At 47.6% G+C, this 18,863-nt stretch overlaps 1 protein-coding gene across 1 annotated transcript in view; it reads right to left on the bottom strand.

Moving 5' to 3' along the window:
* The window catches only part of usp31 (ubiquitin specific peptidase 31), a 93,738-nt gene that overhangs the window by 4,258 nt on the left and 70,617 nt on the right, over positions 1–18,863 (bottom strand). Inside the window, exons 8-15 of the mRNA XM_070901454.1 lie at positions 18,137–18,248; positions 16,248–16,345; positions 8,729–8,806; positions 8,073–8,202; positions 7,043–7,162; positions 6,007–6,232; positions 5,390–5,548; positions 1,412–1,567 (exon numbers count right to left, since the gene is read on the bottom strand). Coding sequence (XP_070757555.1) covers positions 1,412–1,567; positions 5,390–5,548; positions 6,007–6,232; positions 7,043–7,162; positions 8,073–8,202; positions 8,729–8,806; positions 16,248–16,345; positions 18,137–18,248 — 1,079 coding nt within the window. The remainder of the gene's footprint in view (positions 1–1,411; positions 1,568–5,389; positions 5,549–6,006; positions 6,233–7,042; positions 7,163–8,072; positions 8,203–8,728; positions 8,807–16,247; positions 16,346–18,136; positions 18,249–18,863) is intronic.

Genomic DNA, 18,863 nt, shown 5'->3' with positions numbered 1-18,863 from the left:
CCAATGGTGCAGGCATCATAAAGCAGGGTAAGCACCTTCTGCACTCAAGCCTTGGAATTAAAAGCAGCAGGGCTTTTAAAACTTTTACCATAAAATCGCAGTCTCTGACAAGCAAGGAGCCGTGTCTTCAGCTATCAGCCGTGGCTCAGAGGTTTACACTCACGCCTCCAAGTCGTGGGTTTAACCCCCACTCCAGAGACGAGCACAAAATCTAGGCTGACACTCCAGAGCAGTACTGAGGGAGCTTCCGCTGCACTGTTGGAGGTTCCATCTTTTGGATGAGACGTTAAACCGAGGCCCCGTCTGCCCTCTCAGGTGGGCTGAGAAGATCTCACTGCACTATATGGAAGAGGAGCAGGGGAGTTCTTCCCCGTGTCCTGACCAACATTTATCCATTAACCATCACTGTAACTAATTATCTGCTCATTATCTCATTGCTGTGTGTGCGGGAGCTTGCCGTGCACAAATTGGCTGCCGCGTTTCCCATAATACAGCAGTGACTACACTTTAAAAGCACTTCATTGGCTGTGAAGCTCTTTGGGAGGTCATGAAATCATAGAATGAAATAGCACAGAAGGAAGCCGCTCGGCCCATTGGTTCTGTGACAGAGCGATCCAATCAGTCCCACTCCCCTGCCCTTTCCCCACAGCCCCGCACATTTTTCCCCTTCAAGTATTTATCCAATTCCCCATTTGAAAGTCACTATTGAATCTGCTTCCACCGCCCTTTCAGGCAGCGCGTTCCCCATCACAACAACGCGCTGCGTAAAAAAGACAGCGTATAAATACAAGTCTTTCTTCCTTTTTCTCCCCCGATTTCAATCTCAGGAATTTCTCAATGGTGAACAATATTTCTCAGTTGCCCGCTACACGTCTGGCATCTGGTACATGGGAAAATACCGTGGGAATTAAGCAATGTTTGCTCATGCATGGCGTTATAGTGACAAGGTCACCTCACAGCACAGCTTCCAACTGGTTCTCTTACAACAACGTTTTGTTTTGAGGTTGAGAAGTTTTTTAAAATACATAAATGGAAACATCGTGGCTCCCCGTGATGCATTTTCACAAACTGAAGCTGATGAGTCACAATTAACATCATCCGCAACTCATTTACAGCAGCGAACCGATGCCAGTACAAGGGATAACTGACTGGGAGAGGATACAGGGCCAAGTGCCAGATAATGAGACCAGTGTGCCTCAACGACCACACCATTCCAACTTCACCATCCCGTCAAACCCTCGGGGATCACATCATCGGAACACATAATGAAGGCGTTATTCCTCTTTCTGCATACTTAAATGTGGGGTGGAAAGGGGAATCTCTTCTCTCTCAGACCTTTATTGCCAGAAATGCAAGGTAAAATGTGGGGTGGGAAGAGAGGGAAGGGCCAAGGAACATGCGTGGACTGTACCATCATCCTGATCACTGCGATCCTGTGTAAATTCCACGGATTCGGAAAGTGAGACGAGAGATGTCCGGCGAGATGATGCAGCGGACGTGATACTGGGCTGCTTGCTGCCCGTGAGCCGATTTATCCAGTGTTCACAGAGAGACGAGCTGGTAGATCCTGAAAAATATTACTGTGTATCTGTAACCGAACAACATAATATTTACATACAGACGAGCACACAGAACCCCTCCCACAGCGATCAAAATTAGACATCTCACCAAAACGGTCAGCAGATTCCGCAGCGGGCGCGGCTGAGGTACTGAACGAATACTTTGCATCAGCCGTCACTGGAGAGGAGGCTGCTGCCAATGTAGCAATAAAGGAGAAAGCAGTAGCGATATTGGATAGGATAAAAATAGATAAAGAGCAGGCATTTAAAAGGTTGGGAGCGCTTAAGGTAGATAATCGGGTGGGATGCATCCAAGGTTACTGACGGAAGCAAGGGTGGAAATTGCAGAGGCTCTGGCCACAATCTTCCAGTCCTTCTTGGATATGGGGATGGTGCCAGAGGACTGGAGATTTGTAAATGTTACACCCCTGTTTAAAAAGGGGGTGAAGAATATCTACAGGCCAGTCAGCCCAACTTCAGTGGTGGGGGAACTTTTAGAGACAATAAGCCGGGACAAAATTAATTGGCACTTGGAAAGTATGGGGTAATAAATGAAAGTCAGCATGGATTTGTTAAAGGCAAATTGTTTTCGACTAACTTGATCGAGTTCTATGATGAGGTAACGGAGAAGGTTGATGAAGGTAGTGCAGGTGATGTCATGTATATGGACTTTCAAACGGTGTTTTGACAATGTGAGCTCTGGGCAGCACACTTTGAGAAGGATGTCAAGGCCTTGGAGGAGGTACCAGGGGTGAGGGACTTCAGAGATTGGAGAAGCTGGGATTGTTCTCCTTAGAGTAGAGAATGTTAAGAGGAGATTTTATAAAGGCGTTCATAATCATGAATAGTTTGATAGAGTAAATAAGGAGAAACTGTTTCCAATGGCAGAAGGATCGATAACCAGAGAACACAGATTTAAGGTGATTAGCAAAAGAACCAGAGGTGACACATGAGGAAACATTTTTTTTTTATGCGAATTGCTGTGATCGGGAACGCGCTGCCTGAAAGGGCAGTGGGGACAGATTCAATAGTAACTTTCAAAAAGTAATTGAAGGGAAAAAAATACAGGCCTATGGTGAAAGAGCAGGAGTGGGATTAATTGGATAGCTCTGACAAAGAGCAGGCACAGGCACGATGGGCCGAATGGCCTCTTTCTGTGCTGCATCAGTCTATAATTTCCATTACACATAACTGAGAAGTTCGACTGTAGACAGGTCCCCCTCCTCCCTTCACAGACTCACTAGGATCAACATAAGAATCAGGAGCAGGAGTAGGCCATTTGGCCCCTCGAGCCTGATGCACAATGGATGCTGTGTGATATTAGGAAATACAAACATGAAGACTTGAAAATTTGAGCTTTTTAAAATATTAGAACACAGATGATGGGCGACAGGATAGATGTGTTTATAACACGACGGATAGAAGCTGAGGGGCCAAGAACAAGGGGCGATAGGTGCACGATGAAATGCAAGAGATTTAGCTGAGGGCAGGAGGAAAAGTGAGAGAGTGGTGAGGCTGTGGGTTCGTGGTCAAGGTAGGAACTGTATTAACATTCCAAATTAGACTGAAGGTGTGGAGGAAGAGGCAGAAGGAATATGGGAACAGGACGGGTAAATGTGATTCCAACTACTTGCTCGTGTGGTGAGAAAATACCAACACAGACTGGTTGAGCCAAATGGCCTGTCTCCATGTTGTAACTTGTGTTTATATTTCCATGGGCCCATTCGATGGTTTGTTAGATTGTGGCCTATACGTTCTGGAATTTAGAAAAATGAGATCTCACTAAACAAACAAGATTCTGAGGGGGGTTGACAGGGTAGATGCTGAGAGATTGTTTCCCCGGGCTGGGGAGTCTAGAACCAGGGGACATAGTCTCAGGATAAAGGGTAGACATTTAAGACTGAGATGCGGAACTATTTCTTCACTCAGAGGATTGCGAACCTTTGGAATTCTCTGCCCCAGAGGGCTGTGGATGCTGAGTCAGTGAGTATATTCAAGACTGAATTCGATAGAGTTTTGGACTCTCGGGGAATCAAGGGATATGGAGATCAGGCAGGAAAGTGGTGTTGAGGTCGAAGATCAGCCATGATCTTATTGAATGGCGGGGCAGCGTCGTGGGCCGTAGGGCCAACTCCTGCTCCTATTTCTTATGTTCTGATGTTAGCTGCTCACAGTACTACACACCACCTGCAGGTGGCTCTGCTACAACCACACTTCTGAATGAAGGGGATAAAATCAAACATTACCTACAACCAGCTTGATGGCTTATTGACAGCAAACTTCATTTGAGAGCACAATGATGACATTAATCCCTCATTACTGCCTGATTGCCTGGGGCAACTGGACAGCGTTAAATGCTCTGGCAGACTGTCGGAGGTGGTGAAAACCTTTGGCTCCCCGCCACGTCATGATTAACAAATCGCCTTTAAAAAATATAATGGTTTGAAAAGCTTCAGACAACACTCCATCTCCTATAAGCCCCGGAAGCTGATTTGTTCACTTCTGTACAAATCACCTCTCAGCTCTGGAATCTTCTGCCAGCTCTCCAATCCCGACTCGTGTGTGTGTCCGGTTGTTATCATTTAGGTTTTCTCCAAACGTTTTTGTATTCACAACAATGAAAAGGTACTCTCCATTAACACCCAGGCTCCTTCAAAACAAACCCTGCACCTGCTAACGCAGACTCCTCCATAAAACAGTAAATATCAGACCAGCACATTCAGGCTAAAACAAACAGAGAGATTTATTTATCAGGCTAAAACTAACAGTGAGATTTATTTATACAAGTGTAATGCACAGAAGCAGTAAGATACTGCAAGGTACAAAAAAAAAGATATAAAAAGTCCACAAAGGTTTACCCGAGCCTTTAAAATGTTATTTATTTTGCAGCTTAAGCCAAGCCAAAGGAACTTTGGATAAAGAGCTCTTCATTATCCCTTACAATCAACGTTCCCTCTTTTTTCGTGCACGGTCCCTTTAACTGGCGTGTGACCCATTCAAATTTTCTTCCTTATTAAAGCGGTGGGAGGCTTGCGCGGGACCTCCAGACCGCTGCACGGCCACACAGCTTAGCGGGAACGCTGCTTACAATGCCAAGTTGCGCATGGATAATGTGAATGAACAATCTTTAGATAGCATTGAAGTTCAGTAACCAAAGCTACGATTTATTGCCTTGGGAAACTTTCGCATCTCAGCTTGATCTCCAAAGGTGCAGCAACTCGAGAGGACAAGAGGCCCCAGACCTTATCATCTTCCTCACAAACATCTCCCTTACTGCTTCAGCAAAGTTGGTCTATTCCCCATGTCTATTGAGCAACATGCACTAACGTTTGACACAAACTGCTCCAGCCACCTTTGACTGACTGAACTTATCACACCATCAAACAAAACCTGCTTGGGGCAGAAGGTTTGGAATGCATGCTGGGGGGAGGGTTGGGGGCGTCTGATCAATTACACACATTACCCACTGCCCACGGAAACAAGCTTCCTATAGAACAGTTCATTATTGCATCACATTTACTCCATTTCAAGTCATAAAATGGAACAGAATTCTCTCATTTTGCCATACAATAATAACCCTACTTTTAAAAAGAAACCCACCCCTGAATGTGGTAAGCTCTTGCTCCATCAACGGCAGCAGCTCTCTGGCACATCACCCATTTTGGGCATGCAAGTCCGAGCCTACATTCACCAAATGTCCACACATGCACTTTCCAGCAACAGTCGCTGGATAGCGGGAGCCAGAACCTTCTCTATCTCTCTGTCTGTCTGCCTCTCCCTCCCACCCAAAGGTGCTGAGGCCAACTGCACAGAGAGATCCAACACATTACCTGCTAAAGAGCTGTTCGCTGACCAGGAAGGGATGGCACTCCGTCGCTGGTAGAACAGGATATATGCAGTCTGCTTGCAGACATCTTCGTCCAGGAGCTGCTGAACTTCACTGTCATCAAAACAGTACCACAGCCCGTCCACAGAGTTCTTGCAGTAAGCTGTGTAACAGGATGGGAGAGGCGCTAGTCAGTCAATCTCAACAACTATGTGCGCGCGCACGCACCAAAATCAGAGGAGCACGAGTACACTCAGTGGCCAGCACACTGGCACAGTGAAGGCCCATTGTCCACCGTAGGGCAAGAGCTGGGTGCCTGGACTCTCTTGCAATTCCAGAGGGGGAAGGATGCACTCCACAGAAAGGTGGCTCCGCGACGTGATTAGCGGTCTGGGCTAATCCCAGTCTGCACACGGTAAGATAAAGGGTCCCGTCAGAAAGGCTTGGCGAACACTTTTGCCCCTCCTCCTCCGGTGGTAAACCTGCGGTGCTACTCCAATCTGCTCCCCACCCGCACTGGTGCAACGGGTACGCACACTCGAGGCAGACATTGACCAGCAGCAACACAGAGCGAGCGACGCGGGGCTAGGCGCGGCGCTGGACGGCGGCGGGGATTCTTACCCGTGTAATGCCCTCCTTGCATGGTGCCGTGGTGATTGCACACCGCGTACAGATCGTAGAGGTAGTCTTCGGGATCCCTGCCCAGCCCGTAGGGCCGTCTCCATGGTGACCAGTGAGAAGGGAGACTCCAGCTGCTCTGGCTACGCTTCACCACGTGAGGAGTCATGTCCAGGCCCGTGAGGGGGAATCTCACCAGGTTCTGGAGCTTGGTCCTTTTATCCTCTTCCTGTGGGAGGGGAGGGGAGGCGGGGCAAATGGCGTTTTAAAACCAAGAAATGCAGCTGCACAGCAAATACCAGATCAATGCAATGATACCAGCGTGGAACTGTGGATACTGTACACAACAAATACCAAATACTTCATACAGCACCCACTCATGCACAGCAAGTGCCAGATTTACTCTCATTCACAACACCATGTATACAACACCCATAAAATCCTAACCAAAACATCATAAACAAAAACCATAAACCACACATCAGATGTCCCAGTCCAGAAAGGGTTGCCAGATGTCACCTCTCCCCCGTGACAGTCTGGATGAAATCAGAGCACGAGAACATAAGAATTAGGAGCAGGAGTCGACCATTCGGACCCTCGAGCCTGCTCCACCATTCAATGAGATCATGGCTGATCTCCTACCTCTCTCCACTTTCCTGCACTATCCCCATAAACCTTGATTCCCTTAATATCCAAAATTCTATCGACCTCGGTCTTGAATATACTCAAAGACTGAGCCTCCACAGCCTTCTGGAGTAGAGAGTTCCAAAGATTCACCACCCTCAGTGAAAGAATTTCTCCTCATCTCAGTCTTAAATGGCCGACCCCTTATCCTGAGACTATGACCCCCTGGTTCTAGACTCCCCAGCCCGGGGGAAACATCCTCCCTGCATCTACCCTGTCAAGCCCTATAAGAATTTTGTATGTTTCAATGAGATCTCACTTTTTTATACTCCAGAGAATATCGGCCCAGTCTACTCAAGAGCTGTCTCTCCCGCCCCCCCCCCCCCGCCGCCCCCCACCCCTTTAAACCACTCACCTGTTTAAAGCGTTTCAGATGGATGATGAGAACATCAGGGAGTGTCCACAAGCTCAGCTTGATGCTGCCTTGCTGGAGCTGCTTGCAATGTGGGCAGCGCCAGGCGTCATCCGGTGCCAGCTGTCAAAGCACAACAAAAAGAGAGAGTGGAAAAGGCATTGCGAAACTCAAGATAAGAGAGGAGCATAGGAACATGAGCAGGCCATTCAGTCCCTCCAGCCTGTTCCGCCATTCAATCAGATCATGGCCGATCATAAGTCAGCCACTGCACTTCAAGGTCGCCACCTTCAGACTTGACTATTCCTACATAAAGTTGAGCTCACCCAAAACTCGCTGGCCGTATCCTAACTCACACCAAGTCCCGCTTACCCATCATATCACCCCTGTGCTCGCTGACCTACATTGGCTCCAGGTTAAACGACGCCTTGATTTTAAAATTCTCATCCTTGTTTTCAAATCCCTCCATGGCCTCGCCCCCTCCCTATCTCTAATCTCCTTCAACCTTACAAACCCCACCCCACCCCCACCCGAGATGTCGGCGCTCCTCTAATTCTGCCCTCTTGAGTATCCCTGATTATAATCGCTCCACCATTGGTGGCTTTGCCTTCTGTTGCCTCGGCCCCAAGCTCTGGAACTCCCTCCCTAAACCTCTCCGTGTCTTTAACTCTCTCTCCTCTTTTAAGACGCTCCTTAAAACTTACCCTAAGCTTTTGGTCAACTGCCCTAATTTCTCCTTATTTGGCTCAGTGTCAAATTGTTTTGTCTTACAACACTCCTGTGAAGCGCCTTGGGATGTTTTACTACGTTAAAAGCGCTATATAAATACAGCTTGTTGTTACTGCTGCAGTTGAAGGAAGCAAAGTGCAAACCGGCAGCCATGCTGACACTCGCAGGCAGATAATGTCCACAGTCATTTGTACAAGTGTTCACTCGAGCTTTCCTGTAACTTCAGAATACGATTCAGCCCCTGCACACACACTGTGCGGTTGCACCCACGTGTGTTTTCAGAGCTGGTGCCCCGTGTGTGTACCTGTTCCTCTTTGGTGTAGAGATGAAAGCACTGTGATAAGGTGTAGGTCTGAGGCTGGTGATGAAGCTGCTGTTGTTGGCGAACACTCTCCGAGTCCGGCACGTACTCATCCTCAGCGCTGCCGAACAAGCTGCAAGCCAAACAAGGCCACTTTAAACTTGGGACACCGGAATCGACCGAGAACGCAAAAGCCTTTTTATTATACATCATTCGGAGTCCTTTGGAGCGTTCCCGTTCCCCTTCCCCCTGCCCAGCACCCACCATTTAACTGTTAGTCTCCTGACTCCCCGTGGGACGGGGCAGCCCATGGAACATCACTCCACCTCCTGACTGGGAATGTAACCGGACAGTCAGCGCGTACCCTTTGCTAGCTCGCACCCACCCAATCACGCAGGATGGTCGTTCCTGCAGCTAACTCGGCAGCCACTGCTCCATGACCATCCCGACAGCAGGGGGCAGCATATCTTGGTGTGTCCATCCTCTGCCCCTCCCCACTCCCAGCGAAATGAAACAATCCAGCATAGAATCCTGCTCGAGTGACCCAAACATTGGCTGGATTAAATTGCCAGCCTGTCTTGAGTGCACAGGAGGCCATCGAGAGAGGTGAAACAAAAACATAAAACAACTTAGAAATACAGTAGGTTGACACTGCTTACTACTCTTTTGTTTCTCTGTCCCACTCCACCATGATCTTGATGTGCTGGGGTCCACCAGGTCTGCAGGACTTCCAAGCTCTGAAACAAAAGACATTGGTTCAAGTGGCATCAAATAGACATGCAAACATTGAGGCCCTGGTTTCCCCCTTAAACGTTTTTAGGACTGAAGCCAGAATCTCTGGTGGGAGTAGAAAGTCGAAAAGCTCAGTTAGTTTTAGTGTTGGGCTGTAGGCTCAGGGACCCCCCCCCCACTACCCCCCCCCACACACTACACTACCACCCCCCCCACTACCAGCACCCCCCTCCCTCAACACTACCACCCCCCCCCCCCACACACACTACCCCCCCCCCACACTACCAGCCCCCCCCTCCCTCAACACTACCACCCCCCCCCCCACACACTACCCCCCCCCCACACTACCAGCACCCCCCCTCCCTCAACACTACCACCCCCCCTCACCACACACTACCCCCCCCACACACTACCAGCCCCCCCTCCCTCAACACTACCACCCCCCCCCACCACACACTACCCCCCCACACTAACCCCCCGCCCCACACTACCAGCCCCCCCACACACTACACTACCCCCCCTCACACTACCACGCCGCCCCCACACTACCACCCCCCCTCCCCACACTACCACCCCCCCTCACACTACCACCCCCCCACACACTACCCCCCCCACCACCCCACACACTACCCCCCCCACCACCCCCCCTCCACACTACCACCCCCCCCCACACACTACCACCCCCCCTCCCCACACTACCACCCCCCCTCCCCACATTACCACCCCCCCTCCCCCACACACTACCACCCCTCCTCACACTACCAACCACCACCCCCCTCCCCCCACTACCACCACCCTCCCCCACACTACCCCCCCCCCCACACTACACTACACTACACCACCCCCCCTCACACTACCCCTCCCCCACCCCCCCCCACCAATGCAGGGTTTACTCTAGACAGAAATTCCTATTCTGCAATCTCAGGCAAAGCTGACATTTTCAGGGAAAATCACTGGAGAATTCTCAACAACAACAAATAGCATTTATGTAACACCTTCAACGCAAATCTCAGCTGGTATCACCCAGGCAACAAGCGGTTCTATTTATTCAGGCGGAATCAGTAACGTTTGCAGCCTGGACACGGTCTTCACAGTGGAAGACACAAAAACCATGCCAAAAATTGCTGGTCGCGGGAATGTGGGAAGGGAGGACCTTGAGACTATCACTAGGGGGGTAGTGCTGGACAGGCTAATGGGACTCAAGGTAGACAAGTCCCCTGGTCCGGATTAAATGCATCCCAGGGTATTAAAAGAGATGGCGGAAGTTATAGCAGATGCATTCGTTATAATCTACCAAAATTCTCTGGACTCTGGGGAGGTACCAGCGGATTGGAAAGCAGCTAATGTAACGCCTCTGTTTAAAAAAGGACGCAGACAAAAGGCAGGTAACTATCGGCCGGTTAGTTTAACATCTGTAGTGGGGAAAATGCTTGAAGCTATCATTAAGGAAGAAATAGCGGGACATCTCGATAGGAATAGTGCAATCAAGCAGACGCAGCATGGATTCATGAAGGGGAAATCATGTTTAACTAACTTACTGGAATTCTTTGAGGATATAACGAGCATGGTGGATAGAGGTGTACCGATGGATGTGGTGTATTTAGATTTCCAAAAGGCATTCGATAAGGTGCCACACAAAAGGTTACTGCAGAAGATAAAGGTACGCGGAGTCAGAGGAAATGTATCAGCATGGATAGAGAATTGGCTGGCTAACAGAAAGCAGAGAGTCGGGATAAATGGGTCCTTTTCGGGTTGGAAATCGGTGGTTAGTGGTGTGCCACAGGGATCGGTGCTGGGACCACAACTGTTTACAATATACATAGATGACCTGGAAGAGGAGACAGAGTGTAGTGTAACAAAATTTGCAGATGACACAAAGGTTAGTGGGAAAGCGGGTTGTGTAGAGGACACAGAGAGGCTGCAAAGAGATTTGGATAGGTTAAGCGAATGGGCTAAGGTTTGGCAGATGGAATACAATGTCGGAAAGTGTGAGGTCATCCACCTTGGAAAAAAAAACAGTAAAAGGGAATATTATTTGAATGGGGAGAAATTACAACATGCTGTGGTGCAGAGGGACCTGGGGGTCCTTGTGCATTAATCCCAAAAAGTTAGTTTGCAGGTGCAGCAGGTAATCAGGAAGGTGAATGGAATGTTGGGCCTTCATTGCGAGAGGGATGGAGTACAAAAGCAGGGAGGTCCTGCTGCAACTGTATAGGGTATTGGTGAGGCCGCACCTGGAGTACTGCGTGCAGTTTTGGTCATCTTACTTAAGGAAGGATATACTAGCTTTGGAGGGGGTACAGAGACAATTCACTAGGCTGATTCCGGAGATGAGGGGGCTAACTTATGATGATAGATTGAGTAGACTGGGTCTTTACTTGTTGGAGTTCAGAAGGATGAGGGGTGATCTTATAGAAACATTTAAAATAATGAAAGGGATAGACAAGATAGAGGCAGAGAGGTTGTTTCCATTGGTCGGGGAGACTAGAACTAGGGGGCACAGCCTCAAAATACGGGGGAGCCAATTTAAAACCGAGTTGAGAAGGAATTTCTTCTCCCAGAGGGTTGTGAATCTGTGGAATTCTCTGCCCAAGGAAGCAGTTGAGACTAGCTCATTGAATGTATTCAAGTCACAGATAGATAGATTTTTAACCAATAAGGGAATTAAGGGTTATGGGGAGCGGGCGGGTAAGTGGAGCTGAGTCCACGGCCAGATCAGCCATGATCTTGTTGAATGGCGGAGCAGGCTCGAGGGGCTAGATGGCCTACTCCTGTTCCTAATTCTTATGTTCTTATGACCCGACGCAGATATGTTCAAATCAACATACGAGAGTGGAATACATAAGAGTATTATAACGAGGGAGGGGTGTCACCGTGTGATATATATGAGAAACTACATTACACAAGGTGCTGTGCAACGTTAAATAGATGAAATTAAAAAACAAGCAGCTTTTGCTGATTGTACTACATGGGGCAGATTCGGTCCCACTCCAATTACACGTTATCTAACTACACACTAACTGAATGATTCTGCAATTGCCTGCCACAGTTGGTGAATACTGTGAGCTTGAGCACCAAGCTTGGAGACAGAGCTGGGAGATTCACAAACTGAGTGAGGAATTCTGTGAGCGCAGGAATTCGGTGGAGACATCTGACTGAAAGAGAGGAGTGAAGTCCACAGAACCCAAGATCTCTAAGTTAATAGACACGAGAGTCGACCTGCGGGACAGCGAGAGGAGCGGCCGCAGATAAAGGTTGACCCAAGAGCCCGGGGGGAGTCACCACAAGGGAAGAAGCTGATTGGTGAGTAGCTGGTGATTGTGTTTTTAAGTCTTAAGCTTATTTCTGTTAACTAACTTCTTTTTTTAAGTAACTTAATAGTCAAATAAATAAGGGCATGGCAGGGCAACTCGGTCCAGCAGAGTGCACATCCTGTCCCATGTCCTGGACAACCACGTATGCAGGAGGCGTCATCAGCTGGAGGAGCTCGAGCTCCGGGTTTCCGAGCTTGAGCAGCAGCTGGAGTCACTACGGTGCATCCGTGAGACGAAGAGCTACGTGGCTAGCACGTTTCAGGAAGTGGTCATCCGCAGCTAAGGCGTGCGCAGCCAGAGAGGGAATGGGTGACCCCCAGACAGAAGGAGGACCACCAGGCAGGTAGTGTAGGAGTCCCGAGTGCATCTCGCTCTCTAACCAGTATTCTGTTCGGTGTACTGCTGAGGCCAATGGTTTCTCTGGGGAGTACAGCCAGAGCCAAGTCTGTTGCATTACAGGTGTCTCAGCTGTACAGGGGAGGAGGAAGACAGGGAAAGCAATACTGTTAGGGGATTCGTTAGTTAGGGGAGCAGACAGGCGTTTCTGCGGCCGCAGATGTGACTCCAGCATGGTATGTTGCCTCCCTGGTGCCAGGGTCGAGGACGTCACCGCATGGCTGCAGGGCATTCTGGGAGAAAGGGTGAACAGCCAGAAATCATGGTCCATATTGGTACCAACGACATAGGTAGAAAGAGGGATGAGTTCCTGCAGGCAGATTTTAATGAGCTAGGAAAGAGATTAAAAAGCAGGACCTCAAAAGGTAATAATCTCTGGATTACTCCCAGTGCTGCGACTGAGTGTAGAAACAGGACGATAGAGCAGAGGAATGTGTGGCTGGAGAGATGGTGCAGGAGGGAGGGGCATTGGAGGAGGTGGGATCTGTCCAGGCAGCAACAGAGCCGCCAATATCCATGTGGGTAGATTTGCTGGTGCTGTTGTGGGGAGGGTTTAAACTAATTTGGCAGGGGGATGGGCACCAGAAAGGAGAAACAAAGGGCACAGAGGATTGGGAGAGATGCATTGCACTAAAGCAAGAAATAGTAAGATATTAGATGGGGTCAGACTAAGTGAGAACACAGGATGGTCTAAAATATATTTAAAGTGGATGTATGTAAATGCACGAAGCATAGTAAACAAGGTTGATGAGCTCCAGCTGCAAATAGCCACATGGGAATATGATATTGTGGCAATAACAGAAACCTGGCTCAAAAAGGGGCAGGATGGGTATTAAATATTCCTGGATATAGGTTGTTCAGGAACGGTAGGAGGTGGTGTGGTAGTATTAGGGAAACAGTGCTGGAGAGAGAGGATGTCCTGGAGGGGTCAAGGACAGAATCTATATGGCTGGAGACAAGAAACAATAGAGGTGCCATTACACTAGGTGCATTCTACAGGCCACCGACTAGTGGGAGAAATATGGAGCAGCAAATCTGTAGAGAAATAGAGAGATGCAAGAGCTATAGAGTAGCGATAATGAGAAACTTCAACTATCCTAATATAGACTGGGATAATAGTGTAGTGGCTGGTGTGCAACGGCAATTCATGCACAGGCATCTTCCACCGTTTAAAATGAGTTAATTAGTCACCTGAGTACTCATTTTTAGTGTGGAAGCAAGTCATCCTCGACCCCGAGGGACTGCCGATCATGATGATGATGATGATGATGATGATGAATAGTGTAAAGGGCAGAGAAGGGGAGAATTTCTGAAGTTTGTTCAGGAGTACTTTCATGATCAGTATGTTTCTGGCCCAATGAGGAAGCAGGCATTGCTGGATCTGGTTCTGGGGAATGAGGTGGGTCAAGTGGAGCAAGTGTCAGTCGGGGAACATTTAGGGAACAGTGATCATAGTATCATAAGGTTTAGATTAGCTATGGAAAAGGACAGGGAGCAATCTAGAGTAAGAATACTTAATGGGAGGAAGGGAAATTTCAGTGGAATGAGAACGGATCTGGCCCGAGTAAATTGAAATCAAAGATTGGCAGGCAAAACTGTAATGGAACAATGGGCTGCCTTTTAAAGAGGAAATTGTTCGAGTACAGTCGAGATACATTCCCATGAGGGGGAAAGGTAGGGTAACTAAAGTTAGAGCTCGCTGGATGATGAAAGAGATAGAGAGATGAAGCAGAAAAAGAGTGCTTATGACAGATGTCAGGTCAAGAGTAATTGAGAATCAGGCTTAATGTAGAAAGTTCAGAGGAAAAATGAAAAGGAAAATAAGGGGGGCAAAGAGAGGGTATGAGAATAGAATGGCAGCCAACATAAAAAGTAATCCAAAAGTCTTCTATAGGCATATAAATAGAAACGAGTAGTAAGAGTGGGGCCGATTAGGGACCAAAAAGGAGCTACACATGGTGGCAGAGGGTATGGCTGAGGTACTAAATGAATACTTTGCATTTGTCTTCACCAAGGAATAAGATGCTGCTATCGACATAGTGAAGGAGGAGGTAGAGGAGATACTGGATGGGATAAGAATTGATAAAGATGAGGTACTAGAAAGGCTGGCTGGACTTCAAGTAGGTAAGTCACCAGGACCGGGTAGGATGCATCCTCGAATGCTGAGAGAAGTGAAGGAAGGAAACGTGGTGGTACTGGCCATAATATTCCAATCCTCCTTAGAAACGGGGATGGTGCCAGAGGACTGGAGAACTGCAAATGTTACACCTTTGTTCAAAAAAGCGTGTAAGGATAAACCCAACTACAGGCTGGTCAGTTTAATCTCGGTAGTGGAGAAGCTTTTAGAAACAGTAATTAGGGACAAAATTAACAGTCACTTGGATTAATTAAGGAAAGCCAGCATGGATTTGTTAAAAGCAAATCGTGTTTAATCAACTTGATTTGAGTTTTTTGATTAGGTAACAAAGAGGGTTGATGAGGGCAATATGGTTGACGTGTTGTACATGGATTTCCAAAAGGCGTTTGATAAAGTGCCATATAATAGGCTTGCAGCAAAGTTGAAGCCCGTGGAATAAAAGGGACAGTGGCAGCATGGATACAAAATTGTCTCAGTGACAGGAAACAGAGAGTAGTGGTGAACGGTTGTTTCTCGGACTGGAGGAAGGTATACAGTGGTGTTCCCCAGGGGTCGGGACTGGGACCACTGCTTTTCTTGAGATATATTAATGACTTGGATGTGGGTGTACAGGGCACAATTTAAAATTTTGCAGATGATACAAAACTTGAAGTATAGTGAACAGTGAGGAGGAGTGTGATAGACTTCAGGAAGACAGACAGGCCGGTGGAACGGGCGGACACGCGGCAGATGAAATTTAACGCAGAAAAATGTGAAGTGATACATTTTGGTAGAAAGAATGAGGAGAGGCAATATAAACTAACGGGTACAATCCTAAAGGGGGTGCATGATCAGAGAGACCTGGGGGTATATGTGCACAAATCATTGAAGGCAGCAGGGCAGGTTGAGAACACGGTTTTGAAAGTTTACGGATCCTGGGCTTCATGAACAGAGGTGTAGCGTATAAAAGTGGGGAAATTATGATGAACTTATATAAAACACGGGTTCGGCCTCAACTGAAGTGTTGTGTCCAATTCTGGACACCGCACTTTAGGAAGGATGTGAAGGCCTTAGAGAGGGTGCAGAAAAGATTTACGAGAATGATTCCCGGAATGAGGGACTTTAGTTACGTGGGTAGACTGGAGAAGCTGGGGTTGTTCTCAAAATCATGAGGGGTCTGGAGAGAGTAGAGAGAGAAACTGTTCCCATTGGCAGAAGGGGCAAGAACCAGAGGGCACAGATTTAAGGCGATTAGCAAAAGAACCAAAGGCGAGATAAGAGAAAACGTTATTTACGCAGCGAGTGGTTAGGATCTGGAATGCGCTGCCTGAGAGGGTGGTGGAGGCAGACTCAATCACGGCTTTCAAAAGGGAGGTAGATAAGTACCTGAAATGAAAAAATTTTCAGGGTTACGGGGAAAGGGCGGGGGAGTGGGACAAGACGAGGTGCTCTTGCAGAGAGCTGGCAAGGGCTCGATGGGCCGAATGGCCTTCTTCCATGCTGTAACCATTCTCTGATTCTATGAAAACTGCCGCAAACTTCCGTTTCCAGGACACAGCTCAGGCTCCGATGCGGAATCCAGCCAACGCAACAGGAAAGAAGCACCAAGCGAGGAATTACCTTTCCGCCACCAACTGGCACAGGGGATACTCTTCCTGGGGTGAAAGGTAACACTTCCCCACACCACCTCCGAACACTCGCAGACTAAAGGGACCAACCTGGGGGAAGAGCAAAGAGAATGTGGATACACAAGCAGCTTAATCACTTCACACTGCTTTCAACAAGACAGCAGGGAGTCAGCAAAATCTCACAGCATGTCAGGCAGTGGCAGTATCAGTATAAAAGGATTACACCCCAAACACTGCCATCTTTTCTTTTCTTCTCCATGTTCTTTGCCCCTACATTGTCCCAACCCTTTCGTTTCACAATCTTTTTTCAAGCTGAAGCTGAATGCAGGGTCATTTAGCTCATCCTTCCAATAAGTACCCAAAGCTCTCCCCCACCCACCCATCACAACATCTGTCCAGGCACACCAGACACGGTTCTCTCCAGTACCTGATCTCTCCCTCTCTGCACAACTTCCTGACATCGGCCTTAAATTTCTCTCAGCAGTTTGAGCCTGTGCCTCCTTTACCCGACAGCTACTGTTCAGTTTTACATAGTGTTTGGATTGACATTTTCAATACTGTTTGCTACTGCATACTCCTCTAGGATCCCTGCTCAGGCACCTCCTTTCAAGACTGAATTGCCGGCGACTGTCCAACCTTCCCTTATAATCCAGACTTCTGTTGCTAACGGCCTCATAAATCTCCAAGATACAGGAAGGTACTGTGGATAAAGAGAAGCAACTACCAAGAGTGTTTGTAATACAATTTAAAAGGGATGCAGAGATTCAACCGAACAGCAGCAAGACTCAAGCCATTTAAAACAAATTGATTTAGCCGCAGATTAATCGTATCCCAAGTAACTAGTTTATGGTACCTCTCCCTCCTGATACTGATACTTAATAACCGTAATTATGCCAGGGAGTGCTACCATACAACTGTCACAAGAAACATCCTGATTAGGAGCCTGCTCTGCCATTCAGTGAGATCATGGGTGAACCTCTACATCAACTCCACTTTCCTGCACTGTCCCCATATCCCTTAGTATCCAAGAATCTATCGATCTCAGTCTTGAATATACTCAATGACTGAGCCTCCACAGCCCTCTGGGAGTGAGAATTCCAAAGATTCATAACCCAGAGTGAAGAAATTTCTCATCTCATCATTAACATGATGTGGAAAGCCAGAGGGGAAAAAGACAGCAACTCGAGCACATTTTGTGTGGACGGTTATGGATGACGTGGGCACAGCAACAGGATCTGAACATCAAAACTATTACTTTGCCAACTAATCTCACTAATGCTTACACAGTAGATATATCAATTACTAAAGAGAGTCATTAAATATTTAGATGCTCCCATTTACTGGTACACATCAATTGATCCAGTTGACAGTACATGATGATGAAATGACCAACGCCCGGTTAGTTATTTAACTTACAAATTTTGAATTATACCGTGGGTGTTGTAACTGGGGGTTAGTACAGGGTCCCCCGAGTTCACTGGATTTCTGTCTAGTGTCAAGCACACGGCCGCTTGACAATGCAACATCAGCCCCGTATATTTCTGTATTTTCTCACTAGCACATCATTTCTGTTTCTGCGTAACAATAAAAAACATATTTTCTGCTACAGTAACACCGTTGGCCTTTGGGTAACGGTTGGAAATTAGCCCGATATTGGCCGGGGATCCCCCCCACACACACAAACCGCTGAATTAGATTAAAAGCCAGTGTGGAAAGGAGTCTTTTTACCCTCTCTCTCTACTAATCGAAAGTGCTCCAGGAGTAAGATTGGTCAACAGTACAAAGCTGATCTTGAATTCTGTGTTTGTGCCATTACTTCTCCTGGAGTATTCCTTTAAACAGCGACTCGCTCGGTCACAGGGACCCAGCAGCTGCCCTTACCTCCGTGAACATCCCTGGCCGAAATAGATGTCGCATCTTTTCCAAAATGTCTTTCTGCAGTCCTTCCCATGTTGTTTTACGATCCAAACAGAGTACAAAAGGGTGACCAAACCTAGAAAACAGGTCAGTATGGAGAGGAAAAAAGTCAAAAAGGAATCCAGATGTTTAAGGACAAAGATTCAAGGCTTAAACGGTCAGTGCAAAACCTTAACCCCAATTTTTATTTTAAGCCATTAACCTCAAGTCTTTCACTGCACGGCACTTGGTGTTAACCAGTTCACTGATTAGTTACTCAAGTCACAGAGGTTGGTTTAATTGATCATTCTGCCAAGATTGCAGAATTAGAATTCTGAATTCAGTCAACAACGAGTTTGCTGTCACGGGAAGTGGCGGAAGAGGGCTGCATCGTATCAACACATCGAGAACAGTGCACACCAGCCTGTGAGGCTCAGCCCCACAACATGCACGAGGTGCCGGCAAACTTCCACATCTGCTGACAATCGCAAGAGTTGGCATTTTACAACAAAAAAAATCAACGCTAGACACACAAGTCTAGACGGTAAGAGAACTAATGGGTTTAAATGGATTACAGTCATGCAGCAGCTGGATTTAACCTGCTCAGTTAAAGTCACAGTGAGCTGCATTTAATCGATGGCTGTGGCCACACTTTAGAGCCCAGCAGTTGGCGAGCCGTCTACTATTTATGGCCCAGTGTCGCTGTCGATGA

This window comes from Pristiophorus japonicus, chromosome 15 (assembly GCF_044704955.1).
Source record: "Pristiophorus japonicus isolate sPriJap1 chromosome 15, sPriJap1.hap1, whole genome shotgun sequence".
NCBI lineage: Eukaryota > Metazoa > Chordata > Chondrichthyes > Pristiophoridae > Pristiophorus > Pristiophorus japonicus.
Note: the sequence above shows the minus strand (reverse complement) of the source record. Positions and strands in the feature narration are given on the sequence as shown.